The sequence below is a fragment of the Pygocentrus nattereri genome, chromosome 28 (assembly GCF_015220715.1).
Source record: "Pygocentrus nattereri isolate fPygNat1 chromosome 28, fPygNat1.pri, whole genome shotgun sequence".
Classification (NCBI taxonomy): Eukaryota; Metazoa; Chordata; class Actinopteri; order Characiformes; family Serrasalmidae; genus Pygocentrus; species Pygocentrus nattereri.
Window position 1 is genome coordinate 3900168 of NC_051238.1, and position 20584 is coordinate 3920751.

At 40.0% G+C, this 20584-nt stretch overlaps 1 protein-coding gene across 1 annotated transcript in view; it reads left to right on the top strand.

Moving 5' to 3' along the window:
- The first annotated feature begins 544 nt into the window (after positions 1-544).
- stap2b (signal transducing adaptor family member 2b) overlaps positions 545-20584 on the top strand; it is a 31948-nt gene continuing 11908 nt past the window's right edge. The window contains exons 1-8 of the mRNA XM_017725443.2: positions 545-963; positions 10093-10164; positions 11066-11185; positions 13236-13292; positions 15897-16093; positions 17356-17487; positions 18369-18438; positions 20425-20527. Coding sequence (XP_017580932.2) covers positions 871-963; positions 10093-10164; positions 11066-11185; positions 13236-13292; positions 15897-16093; positions 17356-17487; positions 18369-18438; positions 20425-20527 — 844 coding nt within the window. The 5' untranslated portion in view covers positions 545-870. The remainder of the gene's footprint in view (positions 964-10092; positions 10165-11065; positions 11186-13235; positions 13293-15896; positions 16094-17355; positions 17488-18368; positions 18439-20424; positions 20528-20584) is intronic.

Sequence of the window (20584 nt, forward strand, 5' to 3'; positions counted from 1 at the left end):
GCACAAACTGGGCGGAATGTTAAAAGGCCAAACTGTCCAAATGTTCTCACTGTTTGAGGTGTAAACAGATGGTTCTCCACTCACTGTTCACTCTATTAGACACTCCTACCTTGTCGGTCCACCTTGTAGATGTAAAGTCAGAGACGACAGCTCATCTGCTGCTGCACAGTTTGTGGTGGTCATCCTCTAGTCCTTCATCAGTGCCCACAGGACGCTGCCCAGAGGACGCTGCCACAGGACGCTGCCCACAGGACGCTGCTCGCTGGATGTTTTTGGTTGGTGGACTATTCTCAGTCCAGCAGCACCACCCAAATAGTACCTGCTCTGTGAGGGTCCATGGGGGTCCTGACAACTGAAGAACAGGGTAACAGAGTATCAGAGAAGCAGATGGACTACAGTCTGTAACTGTAGAACTACAAAGAGCTCCTCTACATCATTAAATAGTAAAATAAAATGTTTTTTTGTGTTTTCATTTTTCTGTCCACTTGGTTTATTTACGGTTTCCTCATAACTAAAACAGTCAACAGTGAATTTGGGGACGTCTTTCTTACTCACCTCTGTCTCGTAAAACCACGCCCTCCTGCGCTCCGATTGGCCAGAAGTTCATTCTCAAAAACAGCAGCCAATCGCCTCACACAAGGGGGCGTGGTTAGAGCCTTGCGTCACTGCCCGCTGCCGCCTGACTCACCTGCGGTGAGAGGTGTGGGTTCAGCGCAGAGCAGCTCAGACTACAGGACCTGCAGACGAGTTCCTCCACAGAGAACCACGCAGGTCCACGCAGAGAGGGACTGGCTAGCATGTGATACTCAGCGGCGTTTGTGTTCCTGACCATTCAGCAGTGAAGTCCCACAAGAGCAGCGGTCAGGTCAGATGGCGACCCCCAGGAGAGCTGGACGCCCAAAATCTCTGCTGCCCACCTGCTATCACGAGGGCTTCCTGGAGAAGAGGACGGCCAAGGACAAGGTGAGCGTTTGTTCTGCTCTGATCTGAAGCCACTGATTCACAGGAGAGAGCTCTATTAATGCTGTATTAACATTATTATTAATATTAATAATAACACATCACTGGTATTAATGAACATTAACAGGCATTGTTGATTCTTCACTGTTCGGCTCTGGTCGCACGTGAATAGTTTGAGTGACTCGGTTCCAGATACATTCAATAACATACGGTTCTTCAAGGGTTCTTTAGTAAGGACAATGGATCTATATAGAACCATGAAAAGGGTTCTCCTGTTGTTACAATGTCCAGCTTGTAAGGAGAAGCTTTTTTGATGGTAAACAGAACCCTTCTCAAAAACGTTCTGCACTCTTAAAAGGGACGGTTCTTCAGAGGAATATTGTTCTTTAAAGAACCATGAACACTCAAAGAACCCTTGGGTATGGCTAAAGGGTTCTTTGCATTGTGGAGAATGTGCTGTCTATGCTTCTATATAGAACCTTTTTACATTACATTACATTTAGCAGACGCTTTTATCCAAAGCGACTTACAAATAATGAGGTACATAGAACAGACATAGTCAGGCCTTAAAGGAGGCCAAGGGGTAATAGCGGGGTAGAGAAGGGAAGGAGGGCAAGAAGGAGATGAGGTTGGTAGTGGTTAGAGTGCAAGAAGCGATTAGAGCAAGTGCTCCCTGAAGAGCTCCGTGTTCAGGAGTGTCTTAAAACCCCTTTGTCGGGGAGAGTGAGAGTGAGTCGATGGTTATGGTGAAGTTGTGTTGAATGCTGATTAAGCAAAAAGTGGTGTCAATGTGGGTCAGTAAACTGTGGTTTATAGACGCTTGTCTGTAATACTGGCCTTCTGTGAGTCCACCTGAAGCTGATTGTGGGGCCTGACCGATATGTTTTTGAGGCTGATACCGATTTTATAGGGCTACAAATTCTGATAACTAATAATATCAGCTGATATTATTGGATTAAGAGACCCTTATTAGTCCCACAACGGGGAAATTTCACCTCTACATTTAACTCATCAGTAAAGTGAAACACCACATACACACTAGTGAACACACACACACTAGGGGGCAGTGAGCACACTTGCCCGGAGCGGTGGGCAGCCCTATCCATGGTGCCCGGGGAGCAGTTGGGGGTTAGGCGTCTTGCTCAAGGACACCTCAGTCATGTGCTGTCGGCTCTGGGGATCGAACCAGCGACTTTCCGGTCACGAGGCTGGTTCCCTAACCTCCAGCCCACGACTGCCCCCAACTTAGTTAGTTAGTTAGTTAGTTAGTTAGTTAGTTAGTTAGTTAGTTAGTTAGTTAGTTAGTTAGTTAGTTAGTTAGTTAGTTAGTTAGTTAGTTAGTTAGTTAGTTAGTTAGTTAGTTAGTTAGTTAGTTAGTTAGACAGACAGACAGACAGTGCTATGACTCTCAGTTCTCTGCTGCCTCAAACGTCACATCATTAAAACATAATAAACAGCAGAAACTCTTAAAGGCCCATTTCATGGAAAACTATATATGTAAACATTGAAGTTTCAAAACATTCTCCAGGGTTCGTACAGCCCATATATTGAAATTATACTCCAAAACCAGCACTTTCGAATTCATTGTTTCTGTGATGTCACATTTACGTATGTCTGTCTGTTCAGCCTACAGCTTTCTGTTCAGGCCTATTTGGCCCCTCTCATTATTTAAGCAGCAGAACCCGAGAGGGAGTGTGTTAATGTGAAATAACATCCCGGCTGTGATCTGGTGGCCGTAGATCATCAGAGCCGTGATGTTATTGGTGATAACTCCCTCCTCGAGTGCTCTACTGCTTTAATACAGTGAAATAAATACAGTAAGAAGTTAATAAACTGGCCGTGAACGCCGCGTTTAATATGTTTTAATGTTCAGCTCCTTCACCAAATTATAGCTCCTTAACGAGCTACTCGTCAGAGTAACGAGCTCCGCCCACTCACTGCTCAGCCGGCAGTTCGTTCTCCAGCTCCTTACACTAAATTCCCAAACTGTCGTCTCCACTGAGCAGCTTCTCTGTTCTTTACTGGGTCAGTTTTACGGCTCAGTCTGATTTGGTCCGACTCTGAAGATCAGACACGTCTGGCGAATGGTGTTGGGTTCATTTCTGGCTGATTCCAGGTTGTTCAGCTGATCTTCTGTCACAGCTGCCGACTGAAAAGCTGCTCAGTGGTGACGACAGTTTGGGAATTTAGTGTCGTCTCGTCTTCAGAGTCGGACCAAATCGGCTGTCGGTCAGATGTGACCTTAACAGCGTCTGTTTTCTGTTTGGGGCAAAGTAAGAAGTAAAAACGTTCAAATGGCTTGAGCGTCTCCTACAGCTGTCAAAGTCGTTGCTTAGCAACAGCGTCTCAGTGGAGTGATACAGTGTTGGTGATAAACCTGTGATGGCCAGAACTAACTAAACTAACTAAAATGTAAGATTCATTTAGATGAGATAACAACATACATGCTGTTGCACTTTTACCCAGAATTGCGGTTTTAGTTTCTTTTGATGACGTGTTCTATTCGTATTTGAGGTGGCACAGTACCACTCATCCATTCTCATCCGATACCGATATTGATGTTGAAACCTCCAATGCAGCTATTAAATCAGTGCCGTCTGTAGTTCTCTTCATAATTCTAACATTTGTATTCTTATTCTAAATGGTGATAGTTCAGCCTGTATTATGCATATAGATACAAAGGAGGTGACCTTATTGGGTCTCCCAGTGGCCGATACCAATAAAACTGAAATTCTTCAATATTGGCCGATATTATCAGTCAACCAGTATCAGTCTTGCTTTAGCTGAGTGAGTCAACAGGTTTGGTGTGTTTTAGAGCAGATTATGAGTGGCAATAGTTGAGCTATGCTGCTTATTACATTTTGAACAGTGACAAAATTTACATGAATCAAATGTGTCACTCGGTAACATATGAATAAAATATGACCCATCAACACAGTTGACTGAAAACAATGATTGACGAAGCATCATATTTTTTCTGTATAGCCACCAAAAATGTTGAGCCCCTTCAAGAACGGCGTTTCGGTTTACATAATGCACCACAGAAGGAAGAGCGCCGAGCCCTGTAGGCCAGGAAATTGTAGATGAGGAGTTTTATCATCCGCTGGACTGGAAACCAAACTGGGTGTGACCTGTATGAGCACTTTGGTTGAACTTTGAGAAACAAACAGGTAGATGAGATGAGATTAGATTAGATTCGTTTAGGTGACACACCGGCAGAAATGCAGGAGTTTCTCTGCTGGGCTGGTTCCAGCACAGATGACCAGACAGTGACCAGGCACTTCCCACCAGTGCTCTTATGTGTACTGGCCACTGTTCACTGTAACGGATGTGTATCAGGAATGTCCAAAGGGCCACTGTAGAGCAGAGCTGGACGCTGCTGAAACAAATTCAGTACTTGTCCAAATGGATATTCAGTGAACCCTGTTTTCAGAACCTCAAACCTCACTTTCTGAGTTTAGCTACATCTCAGGGTGGTAAGAGTTCAGTAAATTCGAGGAAAATGATACTATATTCGTAAGTAGTAGGACTGCGTAAAGGGAGTCTGACCTCACCGGCATGTGCCGAGGTCAATACTAATACATAAACATTCATAAAATGTAGAAACTGGGACTGCATGTACCTTGATTAGCACTGCAGAGAAAACCCATATAGATAGATAACAGTTATTTGTAGAGGGTTTCGTATCGTGACTATACAAAGAAAAGCTATTACCTCCAAAATGTTGAGTTTACAGCAGACAAAACGCTCTTACTGGGTCTCCCAGTGGCCGATACCAATAAAGCTGAAAGTCTTCAATATTGGCCGATATTATCAGTCAACCTGTATCAGTCGTGCTTTAGAGCAGATTATGAATGGCTATATCATATAGCTATATGAATCAAATGTGTCAGACGGTAACATATCAATAAAATATGATCCATCAACACAGTTGACTGAAAACAATGATTGAGAAAGCATCATATTGTTTCTGTATAGCCACTATACAGTGAAAAGCTATTATCTCCAAAATGTTGAGGTTACAGGAGACCAAACGCTCCTTCAGGCCAAAACACTCTGTACTTTCAATGTAAGTGAACACTGAGAGTTTTTATTCAAAGCAATTTTAGAGCATTTCTGTTGCTCCATTAATCGTGAATTTTTTCATACAATGTAAAGCGCAGCTGCTGTTCTCGAATGCCTGAAAAAGGTGATGAAATGCAATAAAATGAGTAAAGTACAGATATTTAGTGCAGTAATACAGCATCAGTTTGAAACATCAGTTAAGACTAAACGTTCATCCAATGCACATCAGTTTTTTTAAACAATTGTCTGCCAACACGGATGTGATTCCAATACTCTAGGTGTTCTAGGTAGAGTTCTAGGTAGCTTAACTTCCAGAGCACTTTTTGTTTAATATCTAAAATATGAATATATCACTGTTGTCAGAAGAAAACATTTATATATAAATTTTAACATTAAATCAAAAACTGACAGTGGTGGAGAGTAACTGAGTTACTGAGTAACTGAGTAAATGTAATTGGTTTCTGTACTTTAGTATTTTTGGTGTATCTGTACTGAAGTTTCTCCGTTCTGGGCGACTTTATCCTTTCACTCCACTACATTTCAGAGTCTAATATCCGACTTTTTCCTCCTACATTCTGAGAAATCTGTCGTTCCTTTTGGTTTCTGTGTGTATAAAAACGTAACATGTCAAAACGAAAGAAGCGCAAAGCCAGAGCACCAATCAGGGCCCAGCGGTCACTTTGTTTAGAGCTGGTTTTGACCTGTTGGTCATACCGACCCAGTGCAGCACGCGGTTCAACGTCAGCGCAGCAGCGTAAAACTTTGGGAGAATCTGTTCAACATAAATGATGAACTAACCTAACTTTGTGTAAATAGAGCTCAATATAGAAATATGTCCACATATGCAGTCGAGACTGACGCGGCTTTTTTCTGAATTTCTACAAACACCATTTCATTTTATAGTAAATGAGTTTGGGCTGGTTTATGTTTATGAACAGACGCCTACAGATCAACATAGTAAAGGAGCTCATCTGTGATCCTGAGTTTAAAGCCAGTTTTTATTCAACTTAAACTTGGAACTAAGTTGTAAATAAATCTGAAACTGAAACTTTGCTTGTGTGTAAAAAGTGATTTCAGAGCCACTCGGTTCTCCCTGATGGAAACTGTTTACCTTCAGTGTTTTGTGCTTCTGATCATTTTAATAGACGTCAGCGTCACTAATTAATGACGTTCTATTAAAAGACTGGTTTACCAAGAGAGACGCTGGAGGACTTTCACCTGAAATGAGTTCATGAAGCCAGTCTGGTTATAAAAATGATAACAGGACATCAGAGCCAGAATTCCTCTTTTAGTACTTTTACTTTATACTTAAGTACATTTGAAGGTACATACTTTAGTACTTTTACTCAAGTGGAGGTCTAAAGGGAGGAACTTCTACTTTTACTGGAGGAATATTTTACCTTGGGTGTCTCTACTTTAACTCAAGTACATGATCTGTGCACTTCGTCCACCTCTGAAAACTGAAAAACCGCAGTGATATATAACGCTTTCGGCCAGTATTCGGTTTTCTGGGTTATTGGCCTCCTTATAAATGGTATCATATCATTGTTGGTCACAAAACGTTCTGATAACCTGCAGTTTGTAGCCTGTGATGAACGACCTTGTGAATGATTCCCTGAACTTATCTATATTGCGCTGTAGGTCACCATGAAGGTTCCTCCAGTATATCACTCCAACTCTGAAGGCCCAAAAGTACACAGAGAACACGCGGCCTGTGAATTCTTTTCGGGATAATGTTTAACACGAGCGATTACAGTAAGGCGCACTGCTCATAAGGAAGTTGTGAATGCAGTGGTGCCGTGCGGCTGTTACGAGAAAAGCATCTGGCGCAATTTGAGACGAAGGCTCTGGACTTTACTTCTAAAGCAGTGACATCAACAAGAACTGGTTTAACAGCTTCCCCTGCCCCACACACACACACACACACACACACACACACACACACACACACACACACAGACACACACACTGCTTTACATAGCTGAGTGATTAGAAGAGTGAGGTGTCAGAGATTTTGATTCTTCATTCATTTCCATATAAAATGCCTGCAAAACGTCTTTCACGCAGGTTTAGAAATGAAGCTTAAAGAGAGTTCCACAAATATGCGCTTCTAATGTTGTGCAGGTCCTAAAGTTTAGGTTTTCTCAGTGTTGTTGGGTCAGAAGAGGATGGAAAGCAGAGCAATAATACAAACAGATACGTATATCTAGGCACACATTATATCCAGATGTTTACAAAGGTAATAACCCCTGTGTGGTGTTCAGGTCTGTGGGTCCCATTTTCAGTGTTTACCAAAAGAAAAACTGATGTGATTTATTATTATTTCATCCTCAGATTCTTGTCCTTTGCTCATTTTCTGTGAAGAACATATAAAATAACCCATTTTCAGTGTCTTCACTCTGTTCACCCCCCACACCTCTATATTACACATGTGGTGTTGGGCTGAACCCGCAGGGAGTAAAAGTGTGGAGGTGCTGTGTCCTTCACTCTGTTCTCCTCCTACATGGCCTGCTGTTAGAGAGAGTGTGTGTGTATATGTGTGTCTGTGTTTGTGTGTGTGTGTGTGTGTGTGTGTGTGTGTGAGGGTGGACAACATGGACAGGCTGCTGACTGGCTACAGCTGCTAAAGTAGAACCCTAACCTGGCCACTTGTGATATTTTAAACACCTGGTATTTTTACATAAATTGTTGTGGCTGTATTGATTTAATAAATAATAATGTGGTGGGTCCAGCAGACCACTGAGTAACAAACACATCAACACCACACACGGGTTAAGGATACAAATACACAGTTTTCATGGCTTTACTTTACTAGACGTCAGCTGTAAAATACAGACACTTGTAGTAGATCTTAAAACATGACATGAACACTTATTCAGAACTGAGACGTCTCCAGGTGCTCTGTGTTTTAAACCTGTCCGTTTGCTTGAACTAGACTCCTGACGTCCTTTCTTTACTGCAGGTTCATTAAGACTTGGGCTCAGTGTCTGAGCTGCTGAGCTGATATTGGTGTATACTGTATATAATATGTGTGTATGCTGTGTGTATAATGTAGTTGAACTGCAGTTGAAACGTAGTTAGTGTGTTTGGTGATATGACTGCTGAGGAATTGTGTAGAATTGAGGTGTAACCCCATAGACTGCAGTTGGGGTAAGAGAATCAGAGCACATTACGCTGCAGTGCATGCTGGGGATTGTAGTGCAACTGTGAAACGGGCTAAATTAAACTACTTTTGCAGGCCGGTTAGGATTGTGTGGCAGGCCTGATCTGACCCACAGGCCTTGTGTTTGACATTCGGACCCGCGGACCTTGTGCTTGACAGTCTGTGTCACTGTTTAACATTATGAGTAGAATCAGTGACACAAGCAAGGCAAGCAAAACAAAGCGGTTATTGGAACTGTGTCTCCCTCACAAGTTAGATTTTTATATTTTTCTTCAGTTTTTTCTTCATTTTTTCCATTCAGTCTTGGTGTTAATCCAGTGAATCAGTTCACTTTGCCTTTCAGTGCTGTTGTATGGCTAATTCTGACAAGGAAGTGAAACCGTTTCTTTTGTTTGACAGTTGTGGCTTGTGGAGTTCATATAAACTTAAACATCCCAGACTGATTACGTCCTAATGTTTATTGCTCTGTAATTACTTGGACTACAGCGCAAACCACCTGAGTCATTCCTAAGCTGTTACAGTGAGTAATGTAAGACTGGGCTCACTGGCAGCCTTTGGCCTAGGTGTGGCCTCCTAATCTGTGGTTGCTGGCATGGACCAAAGCCACACTCCATTGCAGTGTTTGAGTGGTCCGGGAAGCTCGTTCGGCAGTTTCTCCTGCGTGATATTTGCGACAGCAGGCGACAGAGGTTTTGTGGAAAAATTCTAAAGAGCAACGCCGTGAGTCTGGCACACTGCCAGGTGTAAACCCAGGAAACCTTTTTTCATTCTCATTCTTTCCATTCCTCAAACCCGCTGAACTACTTCACCTGCCAGTGGCTACTATTGGCTGTGACACATTAACCCAAAACTGGAAACAAGGAAATTTAGGAACTATTTTTATCGATTTTTCCATTGTTTTTTTTAAATTGGATTCCAGTTCATTTTTGTCAGAAGTCAGATCCTGAATTTTATCTCAGTATAAATCAAATAATCTGTGAAGAACAGCAACCTGGGGCCGTTTTTAGAGATAATACAAACATTGCTAGTGATAACGTTATTTGTAGATTTAATTTTGTATCCCATTAGTTCTACAGAAGGACTGCTTATAAATCATTACTGTCCAAAATAAAAACTACAGAAGTATCTCCCCAAAAAGGCAACTTTACAGGAGAATATATATATATATATATATATATATACTCCTCTAAAGAATATATACATTACGTTTGGTCCATTTTTTTTATTTACACATAATGAAAAGTGCAACAGGTAAAATAAATGTCTGAAAGACTGAAAAATAAAAAATAAATACATTTTATATTCTGTGTCTCCTTTTTTGTTTTTCAGTTTTTGAGATCATTTGAAAACACCCCTTGCCCTTTACATTGTATCAAAATTTCATAATGTATGGACTAAAATAAACAGCCCAAAATTACTTGGAAAACATTTTGGTTCCATTGACTTACATTAAAAGTAAAGTAGGTTTTTTATATACATATATATATATATATATATATATATATATATATATATATGATTGAAGATAAATACAAATAAAATCTAATAAATTTTAAAGTATACATTTATTAATGTATTTATTAATGTCGCTGGTTTAATCACGGGTCAGTTTAATCACGGGTCAGTTTAATCACAGGTCAGTTGGTCAGTTGTCAAATGTTCTTCCTTATGTTTGGTTACATCATTTTCACACAAATAACATAAATCAACACGATTGTGTCTTTCAGTTTATGTACTCTTGCCTTAAGTGTGTTGATGTAAGTGGAAATGAACACATTCGAATCCAGTAAGTTCAGTGCAGCGTGTTTGTCAGTGTACTGAATACAAACAACGGTGTCAAACAAGCTTAACCCCCCTTACTTTGGTTACCACTTATTTTATTTATTTATTTATTTTTTATACAGGCAGCGCAGAAGCTTTGGACCTCCTTGTGCGGGAATTCACTCTTTTTCTACAACAACAGCAAAGACAACGATGTGAGTCTGAGTGCTGTTTGTTTGTAAGGTGTTGTATGTGTATCAATGCTTCTGTTAAAGCTGAAAGCTCTTCTCTTCTGTTACCTCTTGTATATAATGCAATTCATTGAGTGTGTGTGTGTGTGTGTGTGTGTTGCAGTACTGTGCAAAAGTCAGAGACCATCCTTCATATCAATCATTAGTTACAAGTTATTCATTTTCCAGTATAAGAGGGAAAAAAGCAGAGAACAACTAATTCTAATCTCAGCTGTGTTCAGTCAGTGAGCTTCCCTTTCCCTTCATTCCAGCTTCCGTTCTTCTCAGGAGCCTCACTTTCAGCTCCTCAGAGAATCTGCAGACACCCCTCCAAAGTTCAATCTGAGAAGCTGGTTGATGATTTTCTGAACTAATCAAACCCATTCAGTGTTGCTGAGGTCTGGACTCTGGGGTGGTCAGTCCATCGTCCAGCTTCTTTGTTTGATGTGTCCGTCTCCTTTTCTCAGTGAGGTTCTTCTTGATCAGCTACACGTCCTTTCAGACCCACAGCGCTGAATGGTCTTCTCACAGTGGATGGATGGACAGAAACACCTGTGGATGTTTTCAGATCTGAAGCAGCTTGATGTTCTCCTCTCTCTCAGAGATCAAAGCTTTCAGTGCTGTTTATCTGATGGGGGCAATTTTGGTGTCTACCAGCTCTTCCAGGTGGTTGTTAGGAGGCCCATTTTCTCTGGAGCTTTTAATCAGTTTTTCCGGCTCCTGTTTTTTCATTTATTTTCTTTTGAAGTTCTCCTTCCTTTTGCACGTGGATAGGCTGATTTCTAGTCTCTGACTTTTCCACAGCACTGTGTGTGCGCGAGCGTCTGCATGTGTGTGAATATGCAGTTAATCGTACGTCTCTCTCTGGGTCTGTTTCTGAGAGCAGTATGTGGAGAAGCTGGAACTGTCTGACTTTGTCTCTCTGATCGATGACTCCAGTCAAGACCGTAGCCTGGAAGCAGGAAGACTCCAACTGCACTTAAAAAGCGGAGATGTTCATCTCACTGTGAGTGCTAACATTTTAGCATACTATCGTTAATCATCTGTTCACTAATTAAAATGCTCTGTTCACAGTGCAGTGTAATGTAATCTGTAATATCTATAGAACAGTACGCTGACCTATAAGTGGGACTTCAGAGACCACTGTAAAAATAACATTTTAACATTTACAATCCAGGTTTTATTGAACGTTTTAAGTTTCTGTACTGAATAATGCATTACCAGCATTTGACATGTGGATTACGGTTCTGTGAATTTAGTGTTGGAGGTTTAACAAGCTCAAAATGTTAACGCTAGCTGCTAGACTAACTCATTTTAAAATGACTGTATTAATGCAGCAGCACATTCATTTTTATTATTAAATAATGTATACAATTTTATTATTTATTTTTTATGGACAGTGGTGAGCACAGTCAGTAGTTTAACTCAATACACAACACTAACGGTGAATAATTCATGGAAGACACTGAATAACTCTTAGTAGCTGCTGCAGGCAAGCAAAGTTTATGTATATAACACTTTTTACAACGGGTGTTGTCACAAAGCAGCTTTACAGAACAATCAGTATCACAGAAAGAAAAAGAAAAGGAAATCCGGGGTCAAGCCCCCATGAGCGCCACCAGTGGGGACGGTGGCAAGGAAAAACTCCCTAAGAGTAAGATGGATAATTCATAGTACATACTGAATAATTCATAGTAGATACTGAATAGTTCATAGTAGATACTGAATAATTCATAGTACATACTGAATAATTCATAGTACATACTGAATAATTCATAGTAGATACTGAAAAACTCATAGTAGATACTGAATAATTCATAGTAGATGATGAGTAATTCATAGTAGATACTGAATAATTCATAGTAGATACTGAATAATTCATAGTAGATACTGAATAATTCATAGTACATACTGAATAATTCATAGTAGATACTGAATAGTTCATAGCAGATACTGAATAGTTCATAGTAGATACTGAATAATTCATAGTACATACTGAATAATTCCTAGTAGATACTGAAAAACTCATAGTAGATACTGAAAAACTCATAGTAGATACTGAATAATTCATAGTAGATACTGAATAGTTCATAGTAGATACTGAATAGTTCATAGTAGATACTGAATAATTCCTAGTAGATACTGAATAATTCATAGTAGATACTGAATAATTCCTAGTAGATACTGAAAAACTCATAGTAGATACTGAATAATTCATAGTAGATACTGAATAATTCCTAGTAGATACTGAAAAACTCATAGTAGATACTGAATAATTCATAGTAGATACTGAATAATTCATAGTAGATACTGAAAAACTCATAGTAGATACTGGAAAAATCATAGTAGATACTGAATAATTCATAGTAGATACTGAATAGTTCATAGTAGATACTGAATAGTTCATAGTAGATACTGAATAATTCCTAGTAGATACTGAATAATTCATAGTAGATACTGAATAATTCCTAGTAGATACTGAAAAACTCATAGTAGATACTGAATAATTCATAGTAGATACTGAATAATTCCTAGTAGATACTGAAAAACTCATAGTAGATACTGAATAATTCATAGTAGATACTGAATAATTCATAGTAGATACTGAAAAACTCATAGTAGATACTGAAAAACTCATAGTAGATACTGAATAATTCATAGTAGATACTGAATAGTTCATAGTAGATACTGAATAGTTCATAGTAGATACTGAATAATTCCTAGTAGATACTGAATAATTCATAGTAGATACTGAATAATTCCTAGTAGATACTGAAAAACTCATAGTAGATACTGAATAATTCATAGTAGATACTGAATAATTCCTAGTAGATACTGAAAAACTCATAGTAGATACTGAATAATTCATAGTAGATACTGAATAATTCATAGTAGATACTGAATAATTCATAGTACATACTGAATAATTCATAGTAGATGATGAGTAATTCATGCTATATACTGAATACTTCAGAGTAATTATGGAACACTTCTTAGTGTTTATGAAAAATGTATTTATTTATCCCTCATAATTATAACTCTCGTTCCCCCTCCAGGCTCCGAGTCTTGAAGCACGAGAGCTGTGGAAAGGCTTCATCTTCGCTGTGGTTGAGGTTAGTAAGGATTTCTGATTCAGTTTCCTGGTTCTTGACGTCACAGGTGCATTCTGCTGCTTTCTTGACGCAGTGATTGAGTTTCCCTTCGGAGAGCCTCGCCAGCATTCTTCTGATAGTTCAGAACCAAAATGATCCAGTCTGGACTCTGAGTCAGTGAGACAGTCTGTCTGATGGTGTGTGGGATAGATTTTTTCACGCAGCTGAATTACAAAAAGCTTTAAAAAAGTCAAGAAAATTGAGATTTGTATATAAACTGAGAATTTCATTGTCATTTTCTTTTTTGATAATGTTTTTACTGCCAACACAGATTTGTAATGTTTTCATGTTTATCGTTTTGTTGGGTTTAAGAAGTATTGAGAAAATTGTTGTTCTGGAATTGGCATCAAGGTTTACTGTCAGTAACACATTCCAGCTGTGCAAGTCAGCTGACTCAGCACTCACTGTATTAAATACTTCACAGTGCCTCAGGTGTCTTGAGCTCATCTCATTCCTACTGACTCACTCATGACGGAACCTTTTATTTACGCTTGTGTATCTGCGTTCTTCACCTTTGTCTTAGTTGGGAAACCACACTTATTCTACACACTTAAAAAGGTTATTCATCAAGGGTTCTTTAGCAAAGACAGTGGTTCCATATAGAGCCATGAACGTTCAAGGAACCCTTCGCATGATTAAATGGTTCTTTGCATTGTGGAACGGTTCTTCAGATTGATGAATCAATCTTAAGAACCCTTTCACAATGCAAAGAAACTTTTCGCTGCATTGGGAGCAAAACTGGTAACTTTACAAGTGAACGAAAAACATACTTTACTTTCAATGGAAGTCAATGGAACCAGAATTTTTTCTAAGTCAATTTTGGCCGTTTATTTTGGTCCATCCTTCATGAAGTTTACACACAATATAAAGGCCAACATGAAAATTCAGATTAGGTCAAAAACTGAAAATCACCAAAAATGGAGATACAAGGTTTTGTTCTGACAGCAGCGATTAGATCATGCAAAGGGTGTGCTGACTGTTCATGGTTCTATAAAGAACCATTTCCTTTACTAATGAACCCTTGAAATTTAACCTCTTTTTTAATTTAAGTAAATCTAAGTCAGTATTTCATGCTTTTCATGCTGTTAAATTGAATTTTAAGGTAAATTCTATACATTAATTACCTATTTATAATAGCTGTTTATCATGTTTTCTACCACAAGATTGAACCTTTTATTTACGCGTTGTTCACCTGCTTTTGCGCGCTGAATAAATCAAATCAAATCAAGTCAAATTTATTGCTTTTTACAGCTGATGATGTCACAGAGCAGCTTCACAGAATTCCAGTAAAGACGACGTTTTAACATGAATGTAAAACCCCCAGGTGGGCAAGCCGGGGGGCGACGGGGGCAAGGAGACCCTCCCTCAGAGCTGAGGAGGAAACCTTGGGAGGCTCACTGGGGGGTCCCATCCTCCTCTGGTCAAACTACCTACAGATTATTATACTACTAATATTAATAGCAGTAGTGTTAGTAGTAGGAACAGCTAGGAGTCCATGAAGACATCAGTGTAGACGTCCTGTAGCAGGACGTAAAAACCATAACATGAATTACTGCAGAACTAGAGGATTCCTGTGGTTTAGCTTTGCCATCATTGTTTTATGATTTACTTTATTATTTAAAAACCTATTATTGTCATATTTATGCCTCTCACGTTGCTCATTGCCTTTTCTCTTAGATGGGAAATCACACTTAAAAAAGACGGTTCTTCAAGGGTTCAAGCGTTTAGTAAAGACAAGTAAATAGTTGTTTCCATTGTGATAGTGTTCTTCAGATTGATGGAGAACATGTTGTACATGGTTCTATATAGCACCTCTTTTGAAAAGGGTTCTGTATAGCACCAAAAAGATTTCTGTAAATGGCACCTATATAAAGTTGTCATTACAACAGACATACATACTACTTAACTGTTTATAAAGGCCTATTATAACAGGCGTCAACTGTCATGAAGGCTACTTTAGCCGACTTTGACCAAACCTGGGAAATGGAACCTTTATAGCGAATGGCGCTTAGTGGAACAAGCATTTATAAACAGTTATGTAAGATCATGTCAGGTGTCATGACAAGCTTATGTATGTCATGTTGCCTTATGAACAGCACCCTACAGTAAAGTGTTACCAAGATTTCTTCTACCTTTTATGTCTGATCCACTTGTACCACCACCACCACATGAGTGTTACTGCAGTGCTGAGAATGACCCACCACCCAAATAGTACCTGCTCTGTGAGGGTCCACTGGGGTCCTGACCACTAGAACAGTGGGTAACAGTAAAAGGGGGTAACCAAGTATCAGAGAAACAGATGGACTACAGTCTGTAACTGTAGAACTACAAAGAGCAGCTATACAGTAAGTGGAGCTGATGAGTGTAGAAACAAGGAGGTGGTCATGATGTTCTGCCTGTTTGGTGTAGATTAATGATCAAAAGCCTTTTGCCTGCCAGACAAGGATGAGGACGAGGTTATGCCTTTGAAAATATCATCTGTTTTTACCTTTCAGAATATTGTTAGGTTGGTAGAAGAGGTCCGATCAAGGGTCTCAGTAGAGTGAAACTGTTTGTGTCCCTCAGCTGGCAGTGCCCACCTCCCTCAACCTGCTGCCCGGCCAGATCCACATGCTGAGGGAAGTTGTGGAGAAAGAGAAACTGAGACGCAAACCTCTTCCTTCTACTCCTGCAACTGCACACGCTACTATAACCGTGCCTTCAACCAGCGCTCCGGCCGGCCTCCACAACGTCTACGTGACCACGCTGTCCGAAATGCCAGCGTAAGTTCACAACGTTCACACGCGTTTTTGTTTAGGTTTGTGGTCAGACACTATTGGGTGTGTGTGTGTGTGTGTGTGTGTGTGTACGTGTGCATTCACATGCAAATGTTTGGGCACTCCTGGTCAAATTCCATGTTGTGTTGATTTTCTAAGTGTAAATAAGTGACCACGTCCTCTACAGAGACACACTTCTGTGCATTTAATACACAATTACTCTTTATTAGCTGAAATTAACATGTTGGCAAAAACAAAACATAACAGAGTCAGCGCAAAAGTTATGGCACACGTAAAATATACGTATGTATGGTATATTTTACGTAATATTTATTTCCCAGCAAATGAACAGTAATTGTGTATTAAATGCACAGACGTGTGTCTCTGTAGAGGATGAGTTCACTTATTTACACTACAACATTAACACAACATGGAATTTGACCCATTTGTGTTGTCATGTGCTGTAATAATAATAATAATAATAATGATGAGAAAAAAATACATAGAGGAGTGTGGGTCAGTATGACTGTGGATTAGAGCTTGAGGACCTGCCCTGTGTGAGGACAGGCATTTTGGTGGCTGTCAGTCAAAGGAAAGTATATGTCTTGTTTGTGAATGGGAGTCTATGGGAGGAACAAGGGATGAAAAAAATGACACATAGAGGAGTGCGGGTCAGTTTGGCTGTGTGGTAGAGTTTGAGGTCCCACCCTTAGTGAGGACATGTACATGGTGGCTGTTGGGCAGTGAAGTAATAGAGTTTGTGTGGTGGCGAGAATGAATGGGACTCTGTAGGAAAAACAAGTGATGGGAAAAAATGACAAACAGATGATTGCGGGTCAGAACAACATTAAATTTGTGCTCAGGGGTCTGCCCTGAGATAGTGTATGCGAAATGGTGTCTTAGATGGTTGTGGAATTTTTCACCCCATTCATTTTCTATGGGAAAAAATGTCGAATTTAACTAACAATAACAATAATAATAATGATGATATGCTTGCAATCAATTAAAATAATCACAATTTATTGCATTACTTTGTGTGGTTAATTGCAGTTAATCACATTTGTCTTATTTGCTCTAATTTGACCATAAATAAAGAATTTTCCCTTTAAAATGACTAGAATTTATTGTATTATTTATTGTATTATTGTTATTAAGGACACCTAAAGGAACCGTATTATCCTGAGGGTGAGCAGGACGCTGAGGACACTGTAGTCCTCGTCATTGTTCTCAGCTGAGTTTGTATGTATGAGCTGTGTTGGGTCACGTAGGTGCTACCAGCTGGTGTCCCGTGCTGAGGCTGAGCTCGTTCTGGAGAGGTATCAGGAGAAGGGGAACCTGCTGCTCCGACCGGGACGAGACGGCTCCTCTTTCGCTGTTTCAACTCGTCAGGACCTCAACGGGTAACAAATGTGTTTTCTGCAAAGTAATTGCACAGTAAGGTACACCGAACTTTAACCCTGCTGGTCACCATAGCAACACAGAGAACAGTCTCGCCTAATTAGTAGCTAACGAAATGGCAAAGAGAGAGATTTAAGACGAGTATTGATCATTTAGAAATGAATGGACTTGCATTTATAAGCACTGGTTATCTATAAGCTGGTTTCCTGATATGTTTAATCTGTAACGGGAAACTGTCAAACGCTAAAAACTCACAAAGCTGAAGTCACTTTCTCGTTCGAAGTGGTGGAGCGGGAAATTTCAGAGAAATGAGGGAGAATGAGAAGCGACTTCAGCCTCGTAAAAAGTCGAACATCGAGAGACGTTTTACAAGAAACTGCTCTACTTTTCTGGAAAAGTTTCCTGCTGAGTCTGCGTTTTTCGTTTAGCACGTCGGCACATACTTACACATATTTACAGCCGAGACGGTAAAATTGACATAACATGCTGTGGATTTTTTGTTGAAAGGACAAAATAGCTCTTCTTAACATTTGCGACCCCTGCACTATGCTATCTGCTGCTAAGCTTCCATTACTTGTTAGCTAGATAAGAGCCTCACAGCTCCATTGCGAAACTTCTGCCAACCTTACCACATTACAGGAAGTCCCATCGGCAATACAAAGGTTCCTGTTACAGGACAGACTGAAGGGTATTTGATGTAAAGCTGATAGATGACAGAAAGAACCCTGAAGGCCTCTCTTCTCCTCCAGGAAGAAAACCTGACACTCGGCTATGAAGAAGCTATGCAGACTATTCTGGTTTCTCTCTGAATGCTGTGGTTTCTTGTGGTTCTTTATGCAGAATGATGAAGGATCACTACTCTTTCTCTCCTTCCCCCCAACAGACCAGTGTACAGACACTACCGGGTGACTCGGAGACATAAGGGCGGATTTGACATCGCTGTGGAGAACCCTGTGAGTAAGACACCCAGACACAAGCAGCCCCCCCACTCTAAAGCATCAGCACTCGTTTGAAGGGGATAATTCAGTTGTTGAGATTTAACCAGACGTTCAGAGTGATGTTCATTATAGAGAAACCCGATGATGATATCTTGCTGGTGAGAGGAACCAGGGGCCACCACATATAGCCATTTTATTCACTATCCAAGACCACCAGTGAACCCACACGAGTTTTTATACAGCCGATGATGGTAACAGTGGTACATCTGATAAAAAAAATAGTCCCCAAATTTTTGCCCTACAGCACCCTGCATGTACCCCTCAGCCATGAATTGTTTAAAATAGAAGTAATTTAGGCCAAAGTTTTGTCAAAAGTTTTATAAAAGGTGGCATTTCAGGTTTCAGGTGGCATGTTCAGCGTATTTCAAGCATAACTTTCTGTGAGGGAGGGAACTTTCAGAGGCATTCATCTCTTCAGACGTCTGGTTCCTATCACCACCACTGTGAACATAGCGTAACATTTTTAATGAAACAACTGATGAAGAATAAGCTTATAAGCTAATTAACAGAAAGCAGTAAAACGGCAACATACGCTTGGAAGCTCCACCTTCTGTGCTACGATATTTACATTGTTTAAGATTTGTTGAATGCCTCCTGTTACATTTACCACTTGTGAAGCACTGATTGGTTATTTGTATATATATATATGGCTACTTAAAGTCAGTACCGGGCAAACCCACCTTGTAGCTGCATTTGTTGACCAGTTGACCAGTATACATTTATGTTTATGCATTTGTTAGATGCTCATATCCAGAGCAGCTTACAGTTTTTTTAACGTCAGTGTACAGAAGAGGGTGAGTGTGGCGTAAGGAGTTGTGCCTAACAACTCTGTTGGTGTAGTTACCCGATGGGGGAATCGAACCCCAGTCTGCTGCATGTACTGTACGCTCACTATACCGGTCACCAGTTTACCAATCATCATATAAGTCCACTGTTTAGGTGTTAAATTACACATATTGCAGCCCCACTCTGCTCTGTTCACCAGTGGAAATGGACTACCGCTGACCATCGATTGCTTGGATGGTGGACCATTTTTAGCACAGACATTTACATGGCTTTTTTACATTTACATGGTTCCTCTACAGGGAACAAAATGTGCCATCTTTCTGGTAACTTGTAGTGCATCGTTTCTGTTTATTTGCCAAGTTTAATTTATTGGAAAAGCAAAAAACATAAAATTCCCTCATATCTTTTGGTCAGGACCCTCTTTATGTTCATTTTGTCTGTTAAATTCAGCAGATGAACAGTAATTGTGCATTAAAATAGGCTAAACTGTGTTCTCTGCAGGGGATGTGACTTAGAAAGTCAACAAAACATGCAACTTTTGCATATGAACAAAGTGCTATGTGGTGTTTCCAATACATGTAGCCAGTGAATGGAGTGGCCATCTCATGTTTAGCTACGTTATATAGGCGTTTGTGTTAACAGTAATACCCAGAGTAACACGGGGAACTCATGAACAGGCATAATATCAGGTGTCATGTTTTTACTCCATACTTTAGATGGGATTTATGAAGATGTATAAATTATGCAGGGTTTTTACAAAAGCAAGAGGGAAGTGGAGATAAGGAGGGCCTCTGCGAACTCCCTTGTAAAGTTCATCAATGATCAAACAGGAGTTTAGACAGCCACCCTGCTCAGAGCAGTCACTTGGCTGCCCTTTTATAATTCTGAATTATTTTATTGTTCCTTCTCTATTGTGTCCTGCGAACACAGAGGAATTATATAAACCATGGTTTTGTTGTCTTTGTTACGCAATTTCATGTAATTGGCTTCGGCTTGTAAAAGTAATAATAATAATAATAATACTGTTAGTAACGTTTATACTATTAATACTGTATATTATCAATAATCAGCTAGTGGTTGCCAAAAGTGCCCACAGTTCACCCTTTTACTGTGCAAATGAATGCTGTATAACTCACGGCTGCCTGTTTGTTTCAGATCCAGTGCGAGACGCTGCACGATGTTATAAGCTGTTTGGTGGAGAAGACCGGAGGAACCCTGAAGCCTTTAATACTGGAGGGGGCTTATGAAGAAAACATCAGTAAGGAATTCATCACATTAGTGTCACGTATAAACAGGCAAATATGATAAACGGGAT